This window comes from Schistocerca nitens, chromosome 1 (genome assembly GCF_023898315.1).
Source record: "Schistocerca nitens isolate TAMUIC-IGC-003100 chromosome 1, iqSchNite1.1, whole genome shotgun sequence".
NCBI classification, from domain to species: Eukaryota; Metazoa; Arthropoda; class Insecta; order Orthoptera; family Acrididae; genus Schistocerca; species Schistocerca nitens.
Genome location: NC_064614.1, coordinates 380,449,186 through 380,470,206, shown reverse-complemented (window position 1 = coordinate 380,470,206; position 21,021 = coordinate 380,449,186). Strand labels below are relative to the sequence as shown.

The following is a 21,021-nucleotide window of genomic DNA, read 5'->3' as shown; positions in this document are numbered from 1 at the left end:
ACTCAGATGCAATGTATTCTATATTGAACAGCGGAAAGAAATTAGGGTGAGTTCTGGGTTGCATTTACAGTGACTTTTATTGAACGAATCCAGAACCAAACTGGAGAGGGGAGGCTAGAGTTTCGTTGCATAAGATGTCTGTTCACAAGAAAAGGGTGGGCTTCTATGAACCAAGGTTTTCCACACTAGTGGACATTGGCTCCTTTCGAGAACTGAAGCCATGCCAATAAGTTTGAATGGAAGAAGCTACGTTACCACCCAAAGGTAATATGAATGTTAACAAACACTCCCTATCTCTGAAAGCACTGATACCACCTGAATTAACCGTGTCCTAATATCCTATACGACGCTACTTGCAGTAACATATTCACGTACCTTCACCAGCTAGCAGAAGCAACTGTTCTTCACGACTGTTCTCTCCGAAGACCTCTTCAAATGGTTCAAATGGCTCTGAGGACTGTGAGACTTAACATCTATGGTCATCAGTCCCCTAGAACTGAGAACTACTTAAACCTAACTAACCTAAGGACAGCACATAACACCCAGCCATCACGAGGCAGAGAAAATCCCTGACCCCGCCGGGAATCGAACCCGGGAACCCGGGCGTGGGAAGCGAGAACGCTACCGCACGACCACGAGATGCGGGCCAAGACCTCTTCGTAACTCCTTGCTGTGCCCTCTTCTCAACCTCGCCAAACTACTAGCCTCCAGCACTACTAGCCTCCAGCACTCGCAAGGTATGATAGATGCTAAGTGACCAATCTGCTGTCGCGCTCCGAAATCATGATGCGGCGGCCCTATCACGGCGTGGTACAAAACACGTGACGAAGTTATCCTAGACTCCTTGCAGATCAGAGAAAAAAATTTGTATAACCTTCTCGAAGTTTCTACAAATAATCCAGAAGAGCCAATCGAGCATCTCACTTTTGACATAGGCGGGAAGGGGGGGCAGGGGAGTGGAGCGAGGCCTTGCTTCTACCGTTGAGGTTTCAAGTCTTGTAAGCCGAATGCAGCACGTAGGACGCTCAGGAATGTGCAAGTGTCGGGACTGCCAGCTTTTTTTATGAGGTACATCCCGATATTGTCCCGAGAAAGCAACGGAAAGTCTCCCTAGCCTTCTCCAGGATGCCAGAGAAAAATTCTGCTCCGACCAACTGCCAAGCGTACTACATGAATCTCGTGCAGGTTGCAAAATATGCACAGACTCGAGACTGCTGATGACATAGACCGATATAGGGAAACGAAAAATCATGGCACACAGATAACTTACTCTAGGCATTGGTACACACGAGTAGTATATGAGCTAGACAGATTTATAGATTCATGAAAGAGGTGTGAGAGTAGCGCACGTCTTTCAAGAAGAAACTGCGTTCACTAAAACCATCAATTCCCGTCGAGTATTAACCTGATAGTCATAGGGAAGGGGTGACACTCAAATCTGATCCCTGTTGGTTGAGATCTTTTTACGATTGTTATTACTCAGTGTTACATATTGCGAGTGATACCCCATTCTTGGAGATTCGATGGACAGCCCGCGTTAATTTACCAGCAAAAATGGCGACTTCATTCGCGGAGTGATCATGGTATGCCACGTCTCCACGACAGCCCATCTTAATGTCTGACAACAAGTATCCCGACACTCGTGTGTAATGCGAAACTGATCACTAGATGTCAGGAGAGGCGGACCCGCCAGTATAAAAGGAGGCGGAGAGTGTTATGTTGTCAGCAGAAAATAAGGAACAGCAGAACAGATCTGCCATAGGAGCTGAGTCACTTAGAACGTGAAGTAGTCAGTGGACGTCGCCAGAGTGAAAAATGCATCAGGGATACTTCAATCCTTCAAAAGCTGTCAAATGGTTCAAACGGCTCTCAGGTCATCAGTCCCCTAGAACTTAGAACTACTTAAACCTAATTAACCTAAGGACAGTACACACATCCATGCCCGAGACAGGATTCCAACCTGCGACCGTAGCGGTACCGCGGTTCCAGACTGTAGCGCCTATAACAGCTCGGCCACAGCAGCCGGCTCAAAAGCTGCCCAAGTCGACTGTTGGTGTTATGATTGCGAAGTAGAATCGTGAAGTAACATAGACAGCTAAGACGAGATAGGCCCCATGTATTGACGGACAGGGTACGTAGAGCACTGTGGATGATTGTAAAAAATTCCACGCACTCACTAGAATGAATCACCTGATAGTTCCCAAGTGCTATCAGCAGCCCAGCTACATCTACATCTACATGGATTCTCTGCAATTCACTTTTAAGTGCCCGGCAGAGTGTTCATCGATCTACCTTCCCAATTTTTTATTATTCCAACCTCGGATAGCGCGCGCAAAGAATGAACACTTATACCTTTCCGTACGAGCTTGGATTGCCCTTATTTTATCGTGGTGACCATTCCTCCCTACGTAGTTCGGTGTCAACAAAATAGTTTCGCATTCGGAGGAAAAAGTTGGTGATTGGAATTACGTGAGAAGATTCCGTCGCAACGAAAAACGCCTTTCTTTTAATGATGTCCAGCCCAAATCTTGTATTATTTCTGTGACACACTCTCATATTTCGCGATAATACGAAACGTGGTGCCTTTCTCTGAATTTTTTCGATGTACTCAGTCAGTCCTATCTGGTAAGGATCGCACACCGCGCAGCAGTATTCTAAAAAGAGGACGGACAAGCGTAGTGTACGCACTCTCTTTAGTGGGTCTGTTACATTTTCGCCCGCATCTCGTGGTCGTGCGGTAGCGTTCTCGCTTCCCACGCTCGGGTTCCCGGGTTCGATTCCCGGCGGGGTCAGGGATTTTCTCTGCCTCGTGATGGCTGGGTGTTGTGTGATGTCCTTAGGTTAGTTAGGTTTAAGTAGTTCTAAGTTCTAGGGGACTGATGACCATAGATATTTAGTCCCATAGTGCTCAGAGCCATTTGAACCATTTGTTACATTTTCCAAGTGTCCTGCCAATAAAATACAGTCTTTGGTTAGCCTTCCCCACATCATTTTCTATGCGTTCCTTCCAGTTTAAGTTGTTCGTAATTGTAATACCTTGGTATTTAGTTGAATTTACGGCTTTTAGGTTAGACTGATTTATCGTGTAACCGAAGTTTAACGAGTTCCTTTTAGCACTCATGTGGATGACCTCACACTTTTCGTTATTTAGGGTCAACTGCCACTAATCGCACCATTCAGATATATTTTCTAAATCTTTTTGCAGTTTGTTTTAATCTTCTGATGACTTTATTAGTCGATAACCGACAGCGTCATCTGCAAACATCCAAAGACGGCTGCTCAGATTGTCTCCCAAACCTTTTACACAGATTAGGAACAGCAAAGGGCCTATAACACTACCTTTATTGTGCGTATCGAGTTAAAAAGAATCGGATACAACTGCCACGGCTATTGCCCCATGATAATACATACATCAAATGGGCATCTGCCAACTCCGCATTTGTAAACACTACGCTGACTGCAAAACCATGTTCGTGATTAACACTAACCTGTTGATGTTACGTACTGATGTGCTTGATGCTAGTACTGTAGAGCAATGAGTCGCATGTCAACACAAGCACCGAAGTCAACATTACCTTCCTTCAATTGGGCCAACTGGCGGTCAATCGAGGAAGTACAGTACATACTGACGAAACTAAAATGAGCTCTAACATGGAAATTAAGCGTTTCCGGACACATGTCCACATAACATCTTTTCTTTATTTATGTGTGAGGAATGTTTCCTGAAAGTTTGGCCGTACGTTTTTGTAACACCCTGTATGTGCGTATCGCTATAGCACGACTTCTGTCACCTCAGAGCACAGTAGGTACATTGGACGTACAGTGAGTGCGCGAACTTACCGCAAGGGATGGCAGGAGAACACTGCAGATGAGGCGAGGAGCCGCCGTTGAGTCAGCTGCGGCCAGCTGTCTTCAGTCAAGGAGAACTGGTGCGGCGTCCCAGTCCAAACAGCTGGCTGACGGGCTGCTACTGGACGCGTCCGAAAGAGCCCGGCGCCTCGGAGCGCCGGCGTCCAGCGGCAGCGGCGGCGTGACGTTACGTCAGGACGCGGCGCGGCCGGTCATCGGAAGCGGCGTTTGCTCCGCGGCCAATGGCGACAGGTGCGCGCGGCCGCAGCGGCCAATCAGCGGCGCCGCCGGCGGGCGCTCCGCGGCCGTATGCCCGCGCCGCACGCGAACTTGGCGCGCACTCTGCACCGGACACCGTCCCGGCGAGCACCTGCCGCCGCGCACCCGCCACTGCCTGCGCCAGCGAGCACGCCCCCTCCGCGCGATGCGCTGCTTATCGGACGCCGACTGTTCGCGGCGCGGTCCCTGCTGAGACGCCACCCCCGCCGAGACGCCGCCCCCGCGCCCAGTCGCGTGTCGCCCGCGCCCGGCGCGTGCCACGCACCCCGCCGCCAGCGTCTGTGACGTGCGACTGTGACTGTGCGCGTGTGTGCCGTGCCGTTGCGTTCCGTTCTGTGCTTGTGTTTGGAGCCTCGCCTCTGCCGCCACCTCTCGTTCTGTGGATACGCCGGAAGGCGCGGTACGGCGACTGCATACTCCACGTGACAGGTTAGTGCTCAGCCGATACGCGCACTGCGACTCGACGCAATCTCGTTGACAGTCGTACCAAAGTCGGCGATTGCTCTTATCGCGCCATATCCGAGGGCAGGTTAACTTCAGTCGGTATATAAGTAACTTGCCGAATGACATTAAGAGGCAGTCTATGGAAATCGAGGTGGTCTTACTTTACATAGATAAGACTTGTTTTTCTGAGCCAGCGCCTACGAAGAACATGTTTGTTATATCCCTCAGAAAGCGCAGCCACAGCAGCATGTGGCCCGTGTGTTAAAGTTCCTGATCATTACCAATTTAAATGGTGCTGACACTGGAATTGCCTTCTGAAGGAGTAAGGCCACTCCCCCACCTAATCATCGTCAATAAACTTACCTCTGTTATTTTCGTCCGCCACTGTAAGTGAACGCTACGATGGCACTTCCAAAATGTCAACTGCTTTCTACAATGACATCTACGAGACAGTAACTGTCGTTTCTTTTTCCGTAATTACTGGAACCACATGTGTCATTAACATTTTAAAAGACGCCACTACCTAGATGTTATATGAGTGATAAAACCTTGGAAAAGTAAACTTTGAAATCCCTAATGTCAAAAGGCTTCCTAAATTATCCTAAAAGCTGTATCACAACATCACACCAAATTGTACGTGTCTTCTTTTCGGGCAACAGACTCACAATCAGTGAAGCTGTATATCTGAGTTCCACTACCAGTTGCTGTTGGGACGTTTTAGTGTGGGAATATCTATGTTTTCGTTGTATTTTTTCGATTATGTGAACTCTGCAGATGCTAAGTCATTCAGTCAGAGTACACGTAAAATACTGGACGATATTGAGTGGTAATGTAAACAAGAAATCAAGTACCTGGTTAGTTATCGCATGTTCAGCCGGATGGCGTCGCCCAAAAGGCTCGATATTTCAGCAAGTCGACTTCTTGCCATCTTCAGGCGTTATCAAAAACGTCGGAAGATGGCAAGAACTTGGCTAGCCGTAATATCGCACCCTTTGAACGACGCCACTCAGCTGAATAACCAAGAAATATTCAGGATTTCTGTATGCTGGGAAACATTAAAATCGTACAAAAAGAGATGGTACAATTGCACATAGATAATAAGAACTCAGTGACAAGTGAACCGATGTATTATTTTCTGGATTCATTACTTAAAGTAGGTCGTCTGCGAAATTTTTTGTACCTCCGTTCATGTGTCTGGTAACTAGTCAGTTCGCTCAGGTAGCTTCTCACAGTACGTGTCACAGAAGCAGAAACCCGACGATGAATGGCTCTGAAATGGAAAACAGCGAAGCCCCCATGGCAAAGGACCAACACATTAAAAGAACACTCTCACTAACTGTTTACACATTAAGTTGTAAAATCTAAAGCACAAAGCACTGAAGCTGAGCACCCAGTGATGGGCAATGTTTTCCTCAAGGAAATTCTTGGCCCTTATGATTTTACTAAATCGTTTAAACAAAACACCACATGGTTCCTTAGCGGACAATGCCCATTTCCTTCCTCATCCTAGCCGTGTCCAAGCATGAGCTTCGTCTTTAATGATCTGGAACTTACGAAGATATTTCAGATTTATGGAACCTCCAAATGACATTTTGATCAGGTTTTGAGTGACACTTGATTGTGCAGCTCACACAGTAATATCGTCAACAGAAAAGACACTGTCCCGGACTACTTGCACCGCGTTGTTTATCGCGGCACTGTGTCGCAATGGCACACTGTCACCTTGCTCCTGAGATAAGGGCCGGTTCTAAAAAGTACGAAATTCGTCGTTCCTACGCTACCTGAAAAATTCTCTGCTACAAAAGTAGATAGTTTCGTGTAGCCACAGTAGTGACTTTCAGGAAATTTGCTCAGGTTTAGCTAGCAACAGCAAGCCATTTCTGGTACCGTTTACTTCCCATGTCCGTTACTCTATGCCGTTGGTAGAAAAAACTGTCTGTAACGTGTATTTTCAGTTAGCTACGTGTAAGATTCGTTTGCACATCACAAATAATTCGTCTTCGTCGAACATGTAACCATGAGCAGTGTTAATTGGTAGGTAAATACTTCACACATACACATCTAATAGTTTCAGAAACGGTGTAATTATATCAGTAACTTTACTTCTGAAAGGTACCGTTTCCAGTCGTCAACAAAATGGAAAAGAGTTACCTCTGCTTGCGGTTTTCTTTGAGTCCTTCAGCAGCAAGCAAGAGTTTATATTTAGTATTTTTCTAGGAATCCTTTCCTCTAATTTTAATCTTTCAATACATGACATTTTTCCTACTGGTGTTTACAAACTCATATTCGTAACAACTACATTAATTTATTTACTTAAATGAACTGGTATTACATTTTTCTGCAAGACCTAATGGCCGTTGACATTAAGCACAACGTGGAAAAAAAATTAAAGTTGTGCAGAGCAATCGCCTATTGCGACCATGGTAACATATCAGGTATAGTTTAGCGTGTAGACGAAGACAGTGTATTTAAAGATTGCAAAATGTAAACCGAAGAGAAATAAAATGAATTACTTCCCTGCATATAAGATCACAATAGGCGATAGTTCATGAATAATAAAGTTATAATTCAAAAGCTACTTTAAGTTTCGAAAATCACAATGTCATCAGTGATCATTTACCCGTTACCATAGTCATGTGAAGTGGTGCAGTCAAGGATTGAATGGAACTGGAAGATGGCTGAAAATTGTCCTAAAATTCTCTGTGGAAATCCTTCCCTCGACAGTAAAAGTTCTAATTTATCCCTGGTTGTAGATCAGCACAGTCGATGTTACATAGCGTGATAACTTTCTAAAGATCTACTACAAGGAAGGTAACTTTTACGTTTTTCCAATATTTTTAATTACAGCAGTTTTGTCACTTCTTGGTGACATACCATAACGTTGGAAATAACATGTAATAGAGTACTAGGCATCAGTGTGTTATAATGACGACACATCCATCTGTTTACGTGCTGATTAACGACCGGTTGACGCCGACACAACCACGACTAGGGGTCATAAACCAAAGCGATTACAGCACACGCAGTAACGTAGACAGGCTGTGTTTCCGATGCGTTGTCGCCGAATGCGATGAGAATGGCATTAAGACTAGTAGCATGCGTGTTTTCATGGTGACTAGTTAATATGGAACTGAAGGTATTTATTTTCATGTTGTACTACCATGAGTTGTGATATAGGATTGAAGAAGGATGCCTATTACGCGTCGTGCGCAGAATAGAACGTTGTATATTTCTTCATCTTAAAAAATAAAACACACACACAAACAATCACACAAGCAAATTCATGTAGAATGTTGTTCGAGATGCTGATCTTTCGGAGAGCTTTTCCTCCACACTGCACGAACGCCGCTTCTGCACAAGCCATGTTAGCACATCAGTCTTGTTTGCTGCGAGTTATAATTAACGTCGCAACAGTGCTGTCACTTCCACAGGCGTGTGTAACTTCACGATGGCAGCCATAATCCCCTAATGCGTCACTACTTTTCGTAAATCTCGCCTCTGGTGTGGTATGAAGTAAACGGTTTTTTTTCTTTTATTTTTTTCTTTCATAGGAGCTTACTGACTTTTCCCCGCTTTCATTTTCAATTGCCATTTGTATTGCACGCATGCGCTCGCGCCCGTGCGCCTGTGTGTGTGTGTGTGTGTGTGTGTGTGTGTGTGTGTGTGTGTGTGTGTGTGTGTATCACGAAAAGCACCTTATGATGATTGTATGAGAAGTGATAATACCTTCAATAGCTAGGTAGGTCGCAACGGAAGGACTACTTTCAAGAACAGTTACAAGACCGTTGAGAGAATGTGTATGTATAAACGAACTGTGTTTTTCCCCTTGAGTGTCGTTGAAAGATTCCAAAAATTAATCGCTGGTGACCTGTCTTGATTATTCACTGATGGCAGTAGTTTAATTATTCACGTTACCACACCAGAAGCTGGTTTTCTGCACTCTGACGATGCCCTAAGAAGTCAGAAGCCAGTTTTTGTAGAAATAAATAGTATTTGCAGAACATCAGTAATGTTTTTCCTTTAACGTACGTGGTTGAAAGTAGTGAAAGAAGATTCGCATCTCTGCTACATAGCGCCAGTCGAAAATTAAGATTCGATGTCTCCGACAGTTTTTTAAACAATACGTAGGATGCTTTGTATCTAGGTGATCCTTCGAGGTCACAATTGAGATTCCAGGCCGGGCTAAACTGAGAAACGAGAGCATCCAAAAGCTGTTGAAATGTTTTTCATTAAACTAAATTTCACCGTCACCATTCTGTTGCCAGCAGGATCATGCTCAGACAGCTGTTTACGTTTAAAACATTACATTTACAGCATAAGTTATAAGGGGCGATCAAAAGTTTCTGTTCGAAGGCCATACTCACTCTTTTGGTGAGTAACGATCTTTCTGCTTGTACTGTTAACTTTTTGCGTCATCTTTTCTTTGTCAATCATGAGCTATTTTTCTTCCGTATTAGCAGAGTTCCTTCATATAGCCTACTGCATGCTCCTTAGTTTTGATGTTAAGTTTACCGCTGACTTTTTGATCGCCCCTTATAAATCTAGTTTTGAACGTTTACAACATCACATGTAAAACATATCGTTTCCAGATCGGTAACGGGGCAGTTTGGTTTAGTAAACAGTATTACCAACAGTAAATGGTGTTATTTATCCTTTTTGCAGCAAAAAGTGTTCAAATGTGTGTGAAATCTTATCGGACTTAACTGCTGAGGTCATCAGTCGCTAAGCTTACACACTACTTAACCTAAATTATCCTAAGGAGAAACACACACACCGATGCCCGAGGGAGGACTCGAACCTTCGCCGGGACCAGCCGCACAGCCCATGACTGCAGCGCCTCAGACCGTTCGGCTAATCCCGCGCGGCGTTTTGCAGCAAGTAACGTGTATTTTTACCCGTCCAGGGTCTCACCGTGACAGTTTCCAACCAAATACCATTAACAGAGAAATAAGTCTTACCTTTCTGAACAAGTAGTTTCGTTCTTACGACTTTTTGTTTGTGCCCTAAGCGAGTCTGGTGCAGTCGGAGGACCGGCGTGGGGCAGATAAAAGATGCCGCTCTCGGAAGCCGCGGCTGTGTCGGCCAGCAGCGCGGCCTCGGTGGGCCCTGCTCAGCACTCGGCGCCACGGGTTGCGGCCGGTCAGGGGTCAGCGCCGGCGAAACCAGCGGCGCCAGCCGAGGCGCAAGGTCGCGCGCGTTGCCCCGGCTACCGAGCCGCGCCGAAGCGCGCTGGGCGCGCCGCGGGCTGCCGTGCGCGGGTCGGGAGGCGGCGTGCCCGAGGCTCACTCTCGCCCGTGGGACTTCCCACTCTGACCAGTTTTCCTCACTTTGCCGCAGCTGTTGACGCTCGGCCGTAAAGCACGGATGGAAAAAACCGACCGGTTAAAACCGATACCAGTATGTTAGTTCTGAATGGCCAGTATTTTTCGGTATTAGTTTGACCTCGGCTATAACAAGTGTTTCTTACACTGAAGCGCCAAAGAAACTGGTATAGGCATGCATATTCAAATACAGAGATATGCAAAAAGGCAGAACACGGTGCTGCGCCTATACAACACAACAAGTGTCTGCGCAGTTGTTAGATCGGTTACTGCTGAGACAATGGCAGGTTGTCAAGATTTAAGTGAGTTTGAACATGGTGTTTCAGTCGGTGCACGAGCGATGGGACACAGCTTCTCCGAGGTAGTGATGAAGTGGGGATTGTCCCGTACGACCATTTCACGATGTATCGTGAATACCAGGAATTCGGAAAAACATCAAATCTCCGACATTGCTGCCGCCGAAAAAACGTGCTGCAAGAACGGGACCAACGACGATTGAAAAGAATCGTTCAACATGACAGAAGTGCAACCCTTTCGCAAACTGCTGCAGGTTTCAATGCTGGTCCATCAACATGTGTCAGCGTGCTGACCGTTCAAAGAAACATCATCGATATGGGCTTTCGGAGCCGAAGGCCCACTCGTGTACCCTTGATGACTGCACTACACAAAGTTTTACGTTTCGCCTGGCCCCGTCAACACAGACATTGGACTGTTGATTACTGGAAACATGTTGCCTGGTCGGACGAGTCTCGTTTCAAATTGTAGCGAGCGGATGGACGTGTACGGGTATGTAGAGAACCTCATGAATCCGTGGACCCCGCATGTCAGCAGGGGACTGTTCAAGCTGGTGGATGCTCTGAAATGGTTTGGGGCGTGTGCAGCTGGATTTATATGGGACCCCTGATACGTCTAGAAACGATTCTGAAGAGTGACACGTACTTAAACATCCTGTCTGATCACCTGCATCTATTCATGTCCATTGTGCATTCCAATGGACTTAAAAATTCTTCCGCTGGCCACCAAAGTCCCCAGATGTGAGCATTATTGAGCATGTCTGGCATGCCCTGCAACGTGCTGTTCAGAAGAGATCTCCACCCCATCGTTCTCTTACAGATTTATGGACAGCCCTGCAGGATACATGGTGTCAATTCCCTCCAGCACTACTTCAGACATTAGTCGAGTCTATGCCAGGTCGTGTTGCGTCACTTCTGCGTGTTCGCGGGGGCCCTACACGATATTAGGTAGGTGTCCCAGTTTCTTTGGCTCTTCAGTGTATTTTTTAATAATAACCGAGTAAAAAACCGAAATATCGTTAGATATAGTAGATGTGCTAAAATTTAGTTTTTAAATAAACCTATTTTTTGAAAAAAGACGAGTAATTTTTCTGTAAAATTTCCATTTCTTTGAAAACGGACAAATTAAAACGAAAAACAGATTTCTGCAACCTCACTTTTCACTCTATTGCACTGACTATTCGTAATGCCCAAATAGTGGTATGATCCCCGATCACAAAATTGTTTTTCAGCAAAATTTCAAAAAACTGGATTCAGTAAGAGAATACAGGTGACTTTTTTGTAGTATTTAGCCACTTATCACTTTTAGAGAAAAGCAGCGAACGGTGGACTACGTTTATTATAAGACTAAAAAAAATGAAAATCGGTTATTTCAGAAAATTGTTATTTTGAGCGATTTTAGTAGTTAGCTTAAACTGGCGTTGTAAAAAACCGATATAACAGAAAACCGATTGTTTCAACGATAACCGCCATCCCTATGTAAACGTGATGGATAGTGTTCGTGAGTCCTGTGTGGCCATGCTCATTTAACTTACATTCTCTGCCTTGACCGTAAAAATCACCATAGCTTTACGTCCTGATGTTACTGGACACTTTTTTTTTATCGCGCAGTCAACTTCGTCCTCCGGAGTCGCCAAAAATGTTTCCTTGGTAGCAAAACTGAAATGGGACCCACGTGGGAACATTTCAGGAAACATCAGCGTGGAAACAAATTGCAACAGGCAACGCTATTTTAGATACAATCAATTATTAACGAAAAGATCACTCCAGTTGCTCTGTATAACTTTATTTACTCTGCTACAGGTTTCAACTTTATTGTTAAGCCGTTCTCTGGTATATTTGAAACTTCCATACAAATGATAGACATATACACGTATATGAATAAATTTGGAAAAAATGAGGCGTGCATAAGTTTATCTACAGACGGAGCATAAAATGTACAGTGGAGAAGTAACGTCCAAAAAATATAAGTCCAAGTTTGGCAGATTTAATAAGATGTTTGTCCAATGCCGTCGTGAGAATATGGTCGTGTTGATCGTGTTGGCACTGTATAATACATTGCATTATAACTATTCTTTTGGTTTCTGGATATTACGTTCTGACACATAAAATTTCCATTTGGATACGTAAGGGCTTAACAATAGTTTTTAAGTAAAAGTTTTACATAGTTGCATTTTGTATGAATAAGACATCAAAAGAAATTTTAGTAACAGTGCTACATAGTTCCATGCTGCATTAGTAAGACGTCAAAAATATTTTTAATAAAAGTGCTACGTAGGTGAGTGTTCTTTAAGTAAGGGGTTAAAAATTGTTTTATAACACAAGTGGTACATTGTTCTTTTTGTATAAGTAACAGTTTAAAAACAGTTTTTTATTAAAAGTGATACATAGTTGCAACTGTGTAGCATTTTTATAAATAAAACTGTTTTTAACCTCTTACTTATACAATATACCAACTGGAATACGTCAAAAAACAAATCTTCATAAAGCCAAAGAATAATTACAATGTAGTGAATTATAGTTTTGACACGACCATATTCTTACGACATCATTAGGCAAGCAAGAGTTTAGATGTATCAGACTTGTACTTACATCTTTAGGACATTATTTCTCCACTGTGAGTTTTATAGTCTGTAGATAAATATATCTGAGCATTGTTTTTTCACCTTCAATCATACAAATGTATACATCTATCATATGTATTGCAGTTTCAGACTACCAAAAATATATTTTCCGTAACTAACGTCGAGTTTAGGTGAAAATTACTTGGGCAGATTTCTACATTATTAGCCAAAAGTAAATCAGCTTTCCCTGAGCACAGTCTGAAAATTAAATCAGTCAGCGGATTACGGTGGTACAAAAACCTTGATACAGGCCACCGGGTACTTGCACAGTCATATCTGGAAGGCGATTAAGTTGGACGGAAACCTTATCAACAGAGCTTCCGTCTACGGCCTGAGCAAGGTAACGGATCCTGCCTTAAAATCAATAGCCGGCCGTTGTGTCCGAGCGGTTCTAGGCGCTTCAGTTTGGAGCTGCGCGACCGCTACGGTCGCAGGTTCGAATCCTGCTTCGGGCATGGATGTGTGTGATGTCCTTAGGTTAGTTAGGTTTAAGTAGTTCTAAGTTCTAGGGGACTGATGACCTCAGATGTTAAGTCCCATATTGCTCAGACCCATTTGAACCATTTTTTTTAATCAATAAATGAGCGCCGGGAAGCTTACTTTAGGCCACAATAAGGCTAAATGAGCCAGTGACACACCGCCTGGATGCCAGTCACACCGGTGGAAGCGGCTGCTCACGGAAGACTCCGGACGAGCGAAGATCACTTGGAATCGGACGGCGTGCAGAACACCCAATCCAGGATCACTAAAAGGCGAAGGACAGCGGCAGTTGGCCCCTCATCAGCTTTTGCAAAAGGAAAAACAGTGCCCTTTGTACTTGGATACTTAAGTATGTCAGGGGGGGGGGGGGGGGGGGGGGAACCTGCAGATGACAACGAGTTGCGGCATCGACACAAAGGTGGCATAACAATCTGGTAATTAAGGGCTAGAACATTACACATTATAAACACCGGGAAAACATGACACAAGTGCACAAGCGATAGTTTGGTTTACAAGAACGTCTACACTGGTCGCGATATCTATACCTTCTACTTCCTTTAGGAAAAGTATTCTTTGCTTACTGCGGTATAGGTACCAGTTTTCTGCAAGTTTGCCATTCTAAACAATGAAACAGAGCGATACGTGACTAATACTTGTGTTCACATTTGCTATGTTTAAGCTGACATTACGCCCAAAGAGGGAGGAAGCAATGAAGATCTCACATCAACTTTTTAATTCAGATAATCTTTATGGCATCTCTGAACTGAAATTAACTGAAACTTTACATGTGTGCATGCCCGGTGTTCCGCAATTTGAAATAAGTGCCGCACGATTATTAGATTTCATTCGGTAAGTTCTCTGCTACGGCAGTCGAAATCACTGCATTTCAGTCAGTGAGTCAGCCGTCATATTCCGCAATGCTCATAACGCCGATATTAGTGTGTTCAACATGAATTTGTCTCCAAACTTTTACAACACTTACGAGATGCTGACAAGTCGAAACACACGTGCGAGCAAGAAGTTAATCGTTTGTTGAAGGAAGCTAAGCTGAGGTCCACCGACATAAATCAAGACATTGAAAAGCTTGGTAAACATACGAGTCAAAGGATGGAACAAACAGTGTTAATATTATTTTCGAGCAGTCTTTTTGTCCGTCTGTCTTTGTGTGTCTGTCCCTCCGAATACTGCTCAGGCTTGACACGATTTTAATCATGCGTTTGAAAGACTCTTAAACCCATGCTTTATAAATAAAATACGGTTTTATTATAGTTGATCTGTATTAAAAACAAATGAAAAAATTCATGTTCTCCCGACAATTATGTAAAAACGACGTAGTCGGAGGTGGAGGTCTCTCAAAAAATGTCACCAAAGGGACAGGGGGTCCAAATTTTGAAGAAAACGCCTCAGGTAATTAATGGATGTCCCCTAACGGAAAAAGAACGTCAGCTTGCGCGTCGCTGCCGGCAACACACTGTAACATTTGATCTTTTACTGTAGACCTAGTTCGTTTTATTTACTTGCAGGTAAGTTCCACCTCTGCTCGTGAGCCTTGTAAACCACAAAGTGGAAAACTTAAATGTTCGCGAAAATGACAGTCGCATGCGACTGATAAACGCTATCTGTGGCGTTCCCCCAAGGCCAGCTGCCGAGTTTACTGATAAGTAGGAATGTCTGAACAATTGTCTCAGCAGACAACCACGTGCTGTGCTGTAAAGTTTGCCGCCGCCGCGAGCGCTTCGCTGTTATAGTTGGCGAACTGCGCTCAAGAGTCCTGTGCGCTCGCCCTTATTCAATTTACGTTCTCCGCCTTGTCCCCAAAAATCACCGTGGGTCTACAATCTGAAGAAAAAGTGGATGCTTCAATCGCTGCGAAGGGATGTTAGAAAGAAAGCACAGAATTATTGGTACCCCCATGTCTCCTGAACCTATAAGGGTGATGATAATTCGTTCGAAGTAGTCCTCTTCTCACGCTGTTTTCTTCTGTGTATGTGAGCGTTAAGCTGGTCTTTCGTTAAGCAACGTAACTCTTATCTTTTAAGTTTCAACTTCTCTACCAGCAGTACACCTAACGAGTCATTCACGAAGCGACTCATAGGTGTCGACTGATAACCTGTAGCAAATCTGTGAGGGCCGGTCGTGAGTCGTGCTTGGGTAACTGAGTCAATAGAACACTTGCCTGCGATAGGAAAGGTCCCATGTTGGAATCCCCGTACGGCTTATAGTTTTAATCTGTAAGGATGTTTCATGTCAGCACTCTCTCCACTGCAGAGTGAAAAGCCGTTCTGTATACTTAAGAGTAGTTTTAGACGCTACGTCAACGTAAGCATTTTATTCTGTTCTTCAAATTTCACCATTGACAACGTTCAACATCACAGTGCTTTACTAGGAATAGACCTACTGGAGGTTCCCTAAGACGTACACCAACAGAGTACACACTGGTCTTCTGTCAACTACACATACACAGCGTGGTCGTAGAGAAGTTCTGAATTTCTCATTGGTAGGTTCCAATCCTCTTCCAGCATTTTTAATTTAAGATTCCCTGCATCGTTTCAAATGAATGTCGAAGTGGCTTCCCCGGCTTTTGAGCAGGTATATGGGAAAACTACAGTTTAACATCGTCCTAATTGCTTATACAATGCATTTTGTTCCCAGATAATTTATGCGCGTAGTACTTTCACACATTGAAAAGGAGAAAGATTCAAGTAGTGTACCGTTCAATTTACATTATTTTTCCAGCAGTTTTGCTAGTACTATTAGAGATTCAATAGCCTATCATTTGAAGACCAATTCCTACTGTAACACTCCAAACGTTCCTTAAAAAGAAACAATACAGAGGGAGGTGTTCAGGAAACCACGTGTTTAAAGTACCGCCAACTCGAAGTTAATGGAGACGCAACGCTAGTTCGTATTAAAGCGTGCAGACATTAGGCCAACGAAGCACAACGAACGACAGTCAACCACTTCACTAGCCGATATTTGCTTAGTGTTTACGAGTGGCAAATCGGAGCCAAGGAAGCAATTAGCGTTGATTGCGGTTCGGCCTGCTGGCAGCAACACCAAAACGTTGGAGATTGGTTGGCTTTTGGCCTCCTCTCCTAGTGTGGATGCCGGGTTGGATGATGGTTTAGCAGCGATTTTGTGTCTCCAGAACTGGTGTGTATTTAACTTCTTTAGGACAGCCACACGTCGCACTTAATCTGTTTTGTTGAACGGTTTCGCTCTTTAGTTTAACAAGGGCATTATCAGAAACTCTGGTATTTTCAGTTTAACGTAGTTGACTGTTAAAGTAATGAACGAAACCAGTCAGTAAAATATAGTGAGTGTGACTTGTGGTTGTCCTGTTCCCCTGTAGGCAATGCACGCTCTCGCTAATGGTTTGTATTTATTGTGCTCAATAATATAATATAGAGTGGAAAATGGAAAGAACATTAAAGCTGATAGTTTTTTATCATGAACGGGTATGTTTATGGGTCCCTACGAACTGCGACTATAAAAACAAAGTGAAAAAACTAGACGCTTGGAGGAAAATAACTCAGCTACTAGAAAGCGATATGCACAATGTGAAAAAGACAATTATGCCTCTATTTACACCTTTTCGCAGTGAACGGCAAAGAGTAACAAACAAAACTGGGAATCACTATTAGCTTTCTGCTGCAAGTACAGCTCTCCTGAAAAAGATGTTATCATTGGAAATTTTAGGGCTTACACAATGAAATAACCCCTATTACGACTCAGCCTTAAGGTAGACATTAATTTTATCCTACTACAGTGCTGCCTGCTTTTTAAAAGAGAGCTCGACCACCAGCGTCTTTTCTTCTTCTTCTTCTGATGATCATCTTCTTGTTGTAAAATAAATGCTGCACATGCAACAACTGCTAAGTCCTCTTCTTTGCTCATAATATCAGCCGGTGAAATCGTTATTAAAACAGTAACGAAACGGGAGCAACGTCGGCAAGTTATGAGAGCCAGTTGCGATTCCACATGGCCGAATCTCTTGGTCCCAAGCTCTTCGTTTGATGTGGATGATAAGCCGAACGACAATGCGTTGGCGACCAACGTTCGCCTGAATAAAGTCTCTGTCGTTCGTGGGCCTTCATTGGCCTAGTCTGTACGCGCCTTTAGACCAAACTGGAACAAGGCACCGCCCACTTCCTTTCTGAAAGAAGTTTGTAAAGTAACTTTTTTGCTCATTCATTTTTGTAGAGGTGTACGTCTAAGGAAACTAACATGTTTACTTTGAAGATTGTATTAACCTTCAGCCGCCTGAGGTCAACAGTGGACGACCCCCCATCCAATCCCCGCCGCGTACGGAATGAACTTACGGTACACGCCGCGGTTTCCGTCGGCTTGTGCACGAGCTGCTGACTCGTAGAACAAAGAAACCACGTATCTTAAATAAACACATGGAATTTCCCATTAAATGGACACATTCGCTTCGCTTTACGCAACCCGCCGCACCGACGGCTGTAATTTGCGCCTGGCCGCACAGTATAGTGACTCAGCAGGCAGGAGTCCGTTGCTAGGCAACCGGCGACGCGGTGTGACCGGGGCCGACCTCGGCGCGGAACCTGTCCCACGCGCGGCCAGGTGGCGAGCCCGGCTAGTGATCAATTCTCGTCACACCATCTGCCGCCCCCCGGCCGGCCAACCGGGCAACAGCTTGTGATCGAAGAGTCGCACGGCACGCCTTCCACACGTGGAGCCGAGGCGAGAAAATCACTCCTAACGGTATGTGTTACTAATCAGCTAGTTTGTATGCACCTGGCGTGCACTTGGTGAATCACATAAAACGCAAAATAACCAGTTATTATACAAAACGGTTATACTCTTTCCCAAGACGTACATCAACCGAGCAGAGACTGTTCTCCACTCAGCTACTCGTACACACAGTGTGGTTGTGGAGTGGTTTGGAACTTGTAGGTGTCGATTCCCGTAGGAGCAGTTTTCATGTAAGTTTCCCTAAGTCGTTTCAAGCGAATGTCGGAGTGGTTCATTCAACACGGAAGCGGTCGATGCCGCCCTCTTTCCTTGTCTAATGCGAACTATCGTGCTGTCTCCAATAACCTCGATATCGACAATATTTTAAACAAGTGCTTTACTTCATACATAGATATCGACAATATTTCAAACATTGCAATAATAGTATTGAACCAAGATGCTGCTATGATTGAAGTTATTTTATTGCTGTTGAGTATACAGTTGCAAGAGGCATATTTCAGCTCTCTGGCCATTTTCAGGCTATCTGCAGGCAAACACGCTTTGTTAACAGTTGCAAAATTATAACTAATAACCATTTTGTTTGATTGCGTGATCATACTTACATCCATATTGGACCGTGTTGCTGTCGCTGTCTTCTAATGTTATTGCTGCATAGAGAACTTCAATTGCAGCTTAATTTTATTTGTTAGTCATTTACTTCAAATGGTTCAAATGGCTCTGAGGAGTATGCGACTTAACTTCTGAGGTCATCAGTCGCCTAGAACTTAGAACTAATTAAACCTAACTAACATAAGGACAGCACACACATCCATGCCCGAGGCAGGATTCGAACCTGCGGTCGTAGCGGTCGCTCGGTTCCAGACTGTAACGCACTAGAACCGCACGGCCACTCCGGCCGGCCATTTACTTCACTTAAGATTGCTGTTGTAGGAAATGAAATATTGATAAGCTTCTTTCTCTGTTGGAATCTTACTATTTGCCTTCCATCCACAATAGCGAGAACAATGAGCATTCAATAGAACAATGTGTCATTATTTTTTCCACATTTTTTATCTATCGGCAGAGAGACATATTCCTTGGAAACAGCTTTTTCGGCCACTTTTCAGTCTGGGTCGTGGCTATACAGCAATTGACAATATTCTTTGCTAGTAATTTTTCCAACTGGATTTAGACGAAAATTCAGTTCAATCAAACATTCAATTTTTAAGATATAACAAAATTTATTGAACTCTCTTCCTAGTTTGCTATGAGAATCTGAAGGACTTAGTCCGTTTTCTATGACCTCATTTCTTTTTCCACCACCCTGGATTTTAAAATTACGCCGATACCTAATCCACTCGAGGTGGTCTCCTTGAGCAATAGCGACCACAGAAGAAGGAGTGTATTCTGCCTGACAAAACCATGTTTCCGAGGCATTTTCAATGAAAAAGAAGTTGATTTTGTCAAACATTATTTTGAAGTGTTATTATCTCCGTTTCAGTTATCATTGTATCAGAAAGAAGAAGAAATGTTGCATTTCATTTGTTCCGATTGTCCATAGGCTGCGCAAAATAAATCTCCTTTATTGCTTATGTCAAGCTCAAATAAAATAATGGTAATTGTGATCGTACGCAACAAAGCGGATGATCAAATACTAAATAAGTGGTACGAAGGAAAAATCAAAAGCGATGGAGAACGAAAACTGGCAACGTGGAGGGACATTTCGAAGGCATTCCGTAGTAGTTACGTCGGCACAGCAAAATAGACACTGTAAGCGAAGGCAGATAGTACAATACGTCTCAGTTTGAGGACGTTCGGTGTAGTACACAGCTGATTATGGAATGACCCGGGAAAAGAGTAGAAATGGATAATGCCAGTCCCAACAAGAAATTGTACTTAAATCTTGTATCAGAAACATGCATAAACCAAAATTCCAGAAAGTTTATTTTATTGACGATTTGTCTCAATTAAACGTAGCTTTGCTAGGAGAAATTAAATTTTCATTTGAGTGCAAGATCGGTAGAACATAAATTGCAAACGCGACATCGAGTTTTCTACGATGGCTTGTTCAGTTTACCAACGTAATATCTAGTTTCATGAAATTATCAGTTACATGAAGCCATATGTCAAGTGGAGAACTGTTCACCAATAATTTTCAATTAAACTGATGGCAATGACGTCTAGCGGTCTGCTTGCTTTGGCAACATTTCTTCTAGTTCCTGTGAATTGTACTGCTCTTTAAATGTTGATAAGTGCAAAGCACTTTTGTTAAGCTGCTCTCCTCAGTTAATACGAATTCTATGAACCTGATAGAATATAGACACGACGAGAATGCAGGTGATTTGTTTTTATTTTACTATTATTAATTTTGGTCTTTCAGATCATTGTCAACAACAAAAACATCTCCACAATACACACATGTTCACTCGACTGAATGTGTACAGTAAATGGCTCATGACGAGTGATAGAACGTAATTTGCACATAAAAATAGACTAGATGAGACGGCTTTTCGGCAGTATATCCTATATAGGATAATTACTACGTTGTCGAATGTACAGAATTTCACGTTACTCATTACAGAAATCTAGTGTGAGGTTTTGCTCGAATAAGACTGTTAATGGACTTCCCACACATAGTGGCTAGATTAACTTGTCAGTAAATCGGCATGTCAACATTTCTAAACCATGACGGTACGAAACTGGTAGTAAAAGAGAAGCAATTGAGCCAGCAATCTCGGTGTGTTTATATCAGGGGTAATCAACCAATGACCCACTTTTGTATCTCTATTAGTAGTAAAATTTTCTAATTTCCCACCAGTTCCACAGTAATGGTGGTCTATGAAGTAGTGAAGTAACTTTATAAAATTTATAAAACCAAGTTACAGCAAATTAAAGAATACAATAACTACTGATTACCAGATATTATGTACCTGGACACAAGCGGAGAGTGAAAATTAGTATCAAGGCTGGGAATCGAACCCGAGTCTCCTGTTTACTAAGCAGGTGCGTTTGCCACTAAGCCGCTCCAGTCTA

The 21,021-nt window shown here is 43.5% G+C and overlaps 1 protein-coding gene across 1 annotated transcript in view; it reads left to right on the top strand.

Moving 5' to 3' along the window:
- Positions 1-4,091: 4,091 nt before the first annotated feature.
- Positions 4,092-21,021, top strand: part of LOC126248391 (uncharacterized) — an 824,863-nt gene continuing 807,933 nt past the window's right edge. Inside the window, exon 1 of the mRNA XM_049949378.1 lies at positions 4,092-4,557. Coding sequence (XP_049805335.1) covers positions 4,092-4,557 — 466 coding nt within the window. The remainder of the gene's footprint in view (positions 4,558-21,021) is intronic.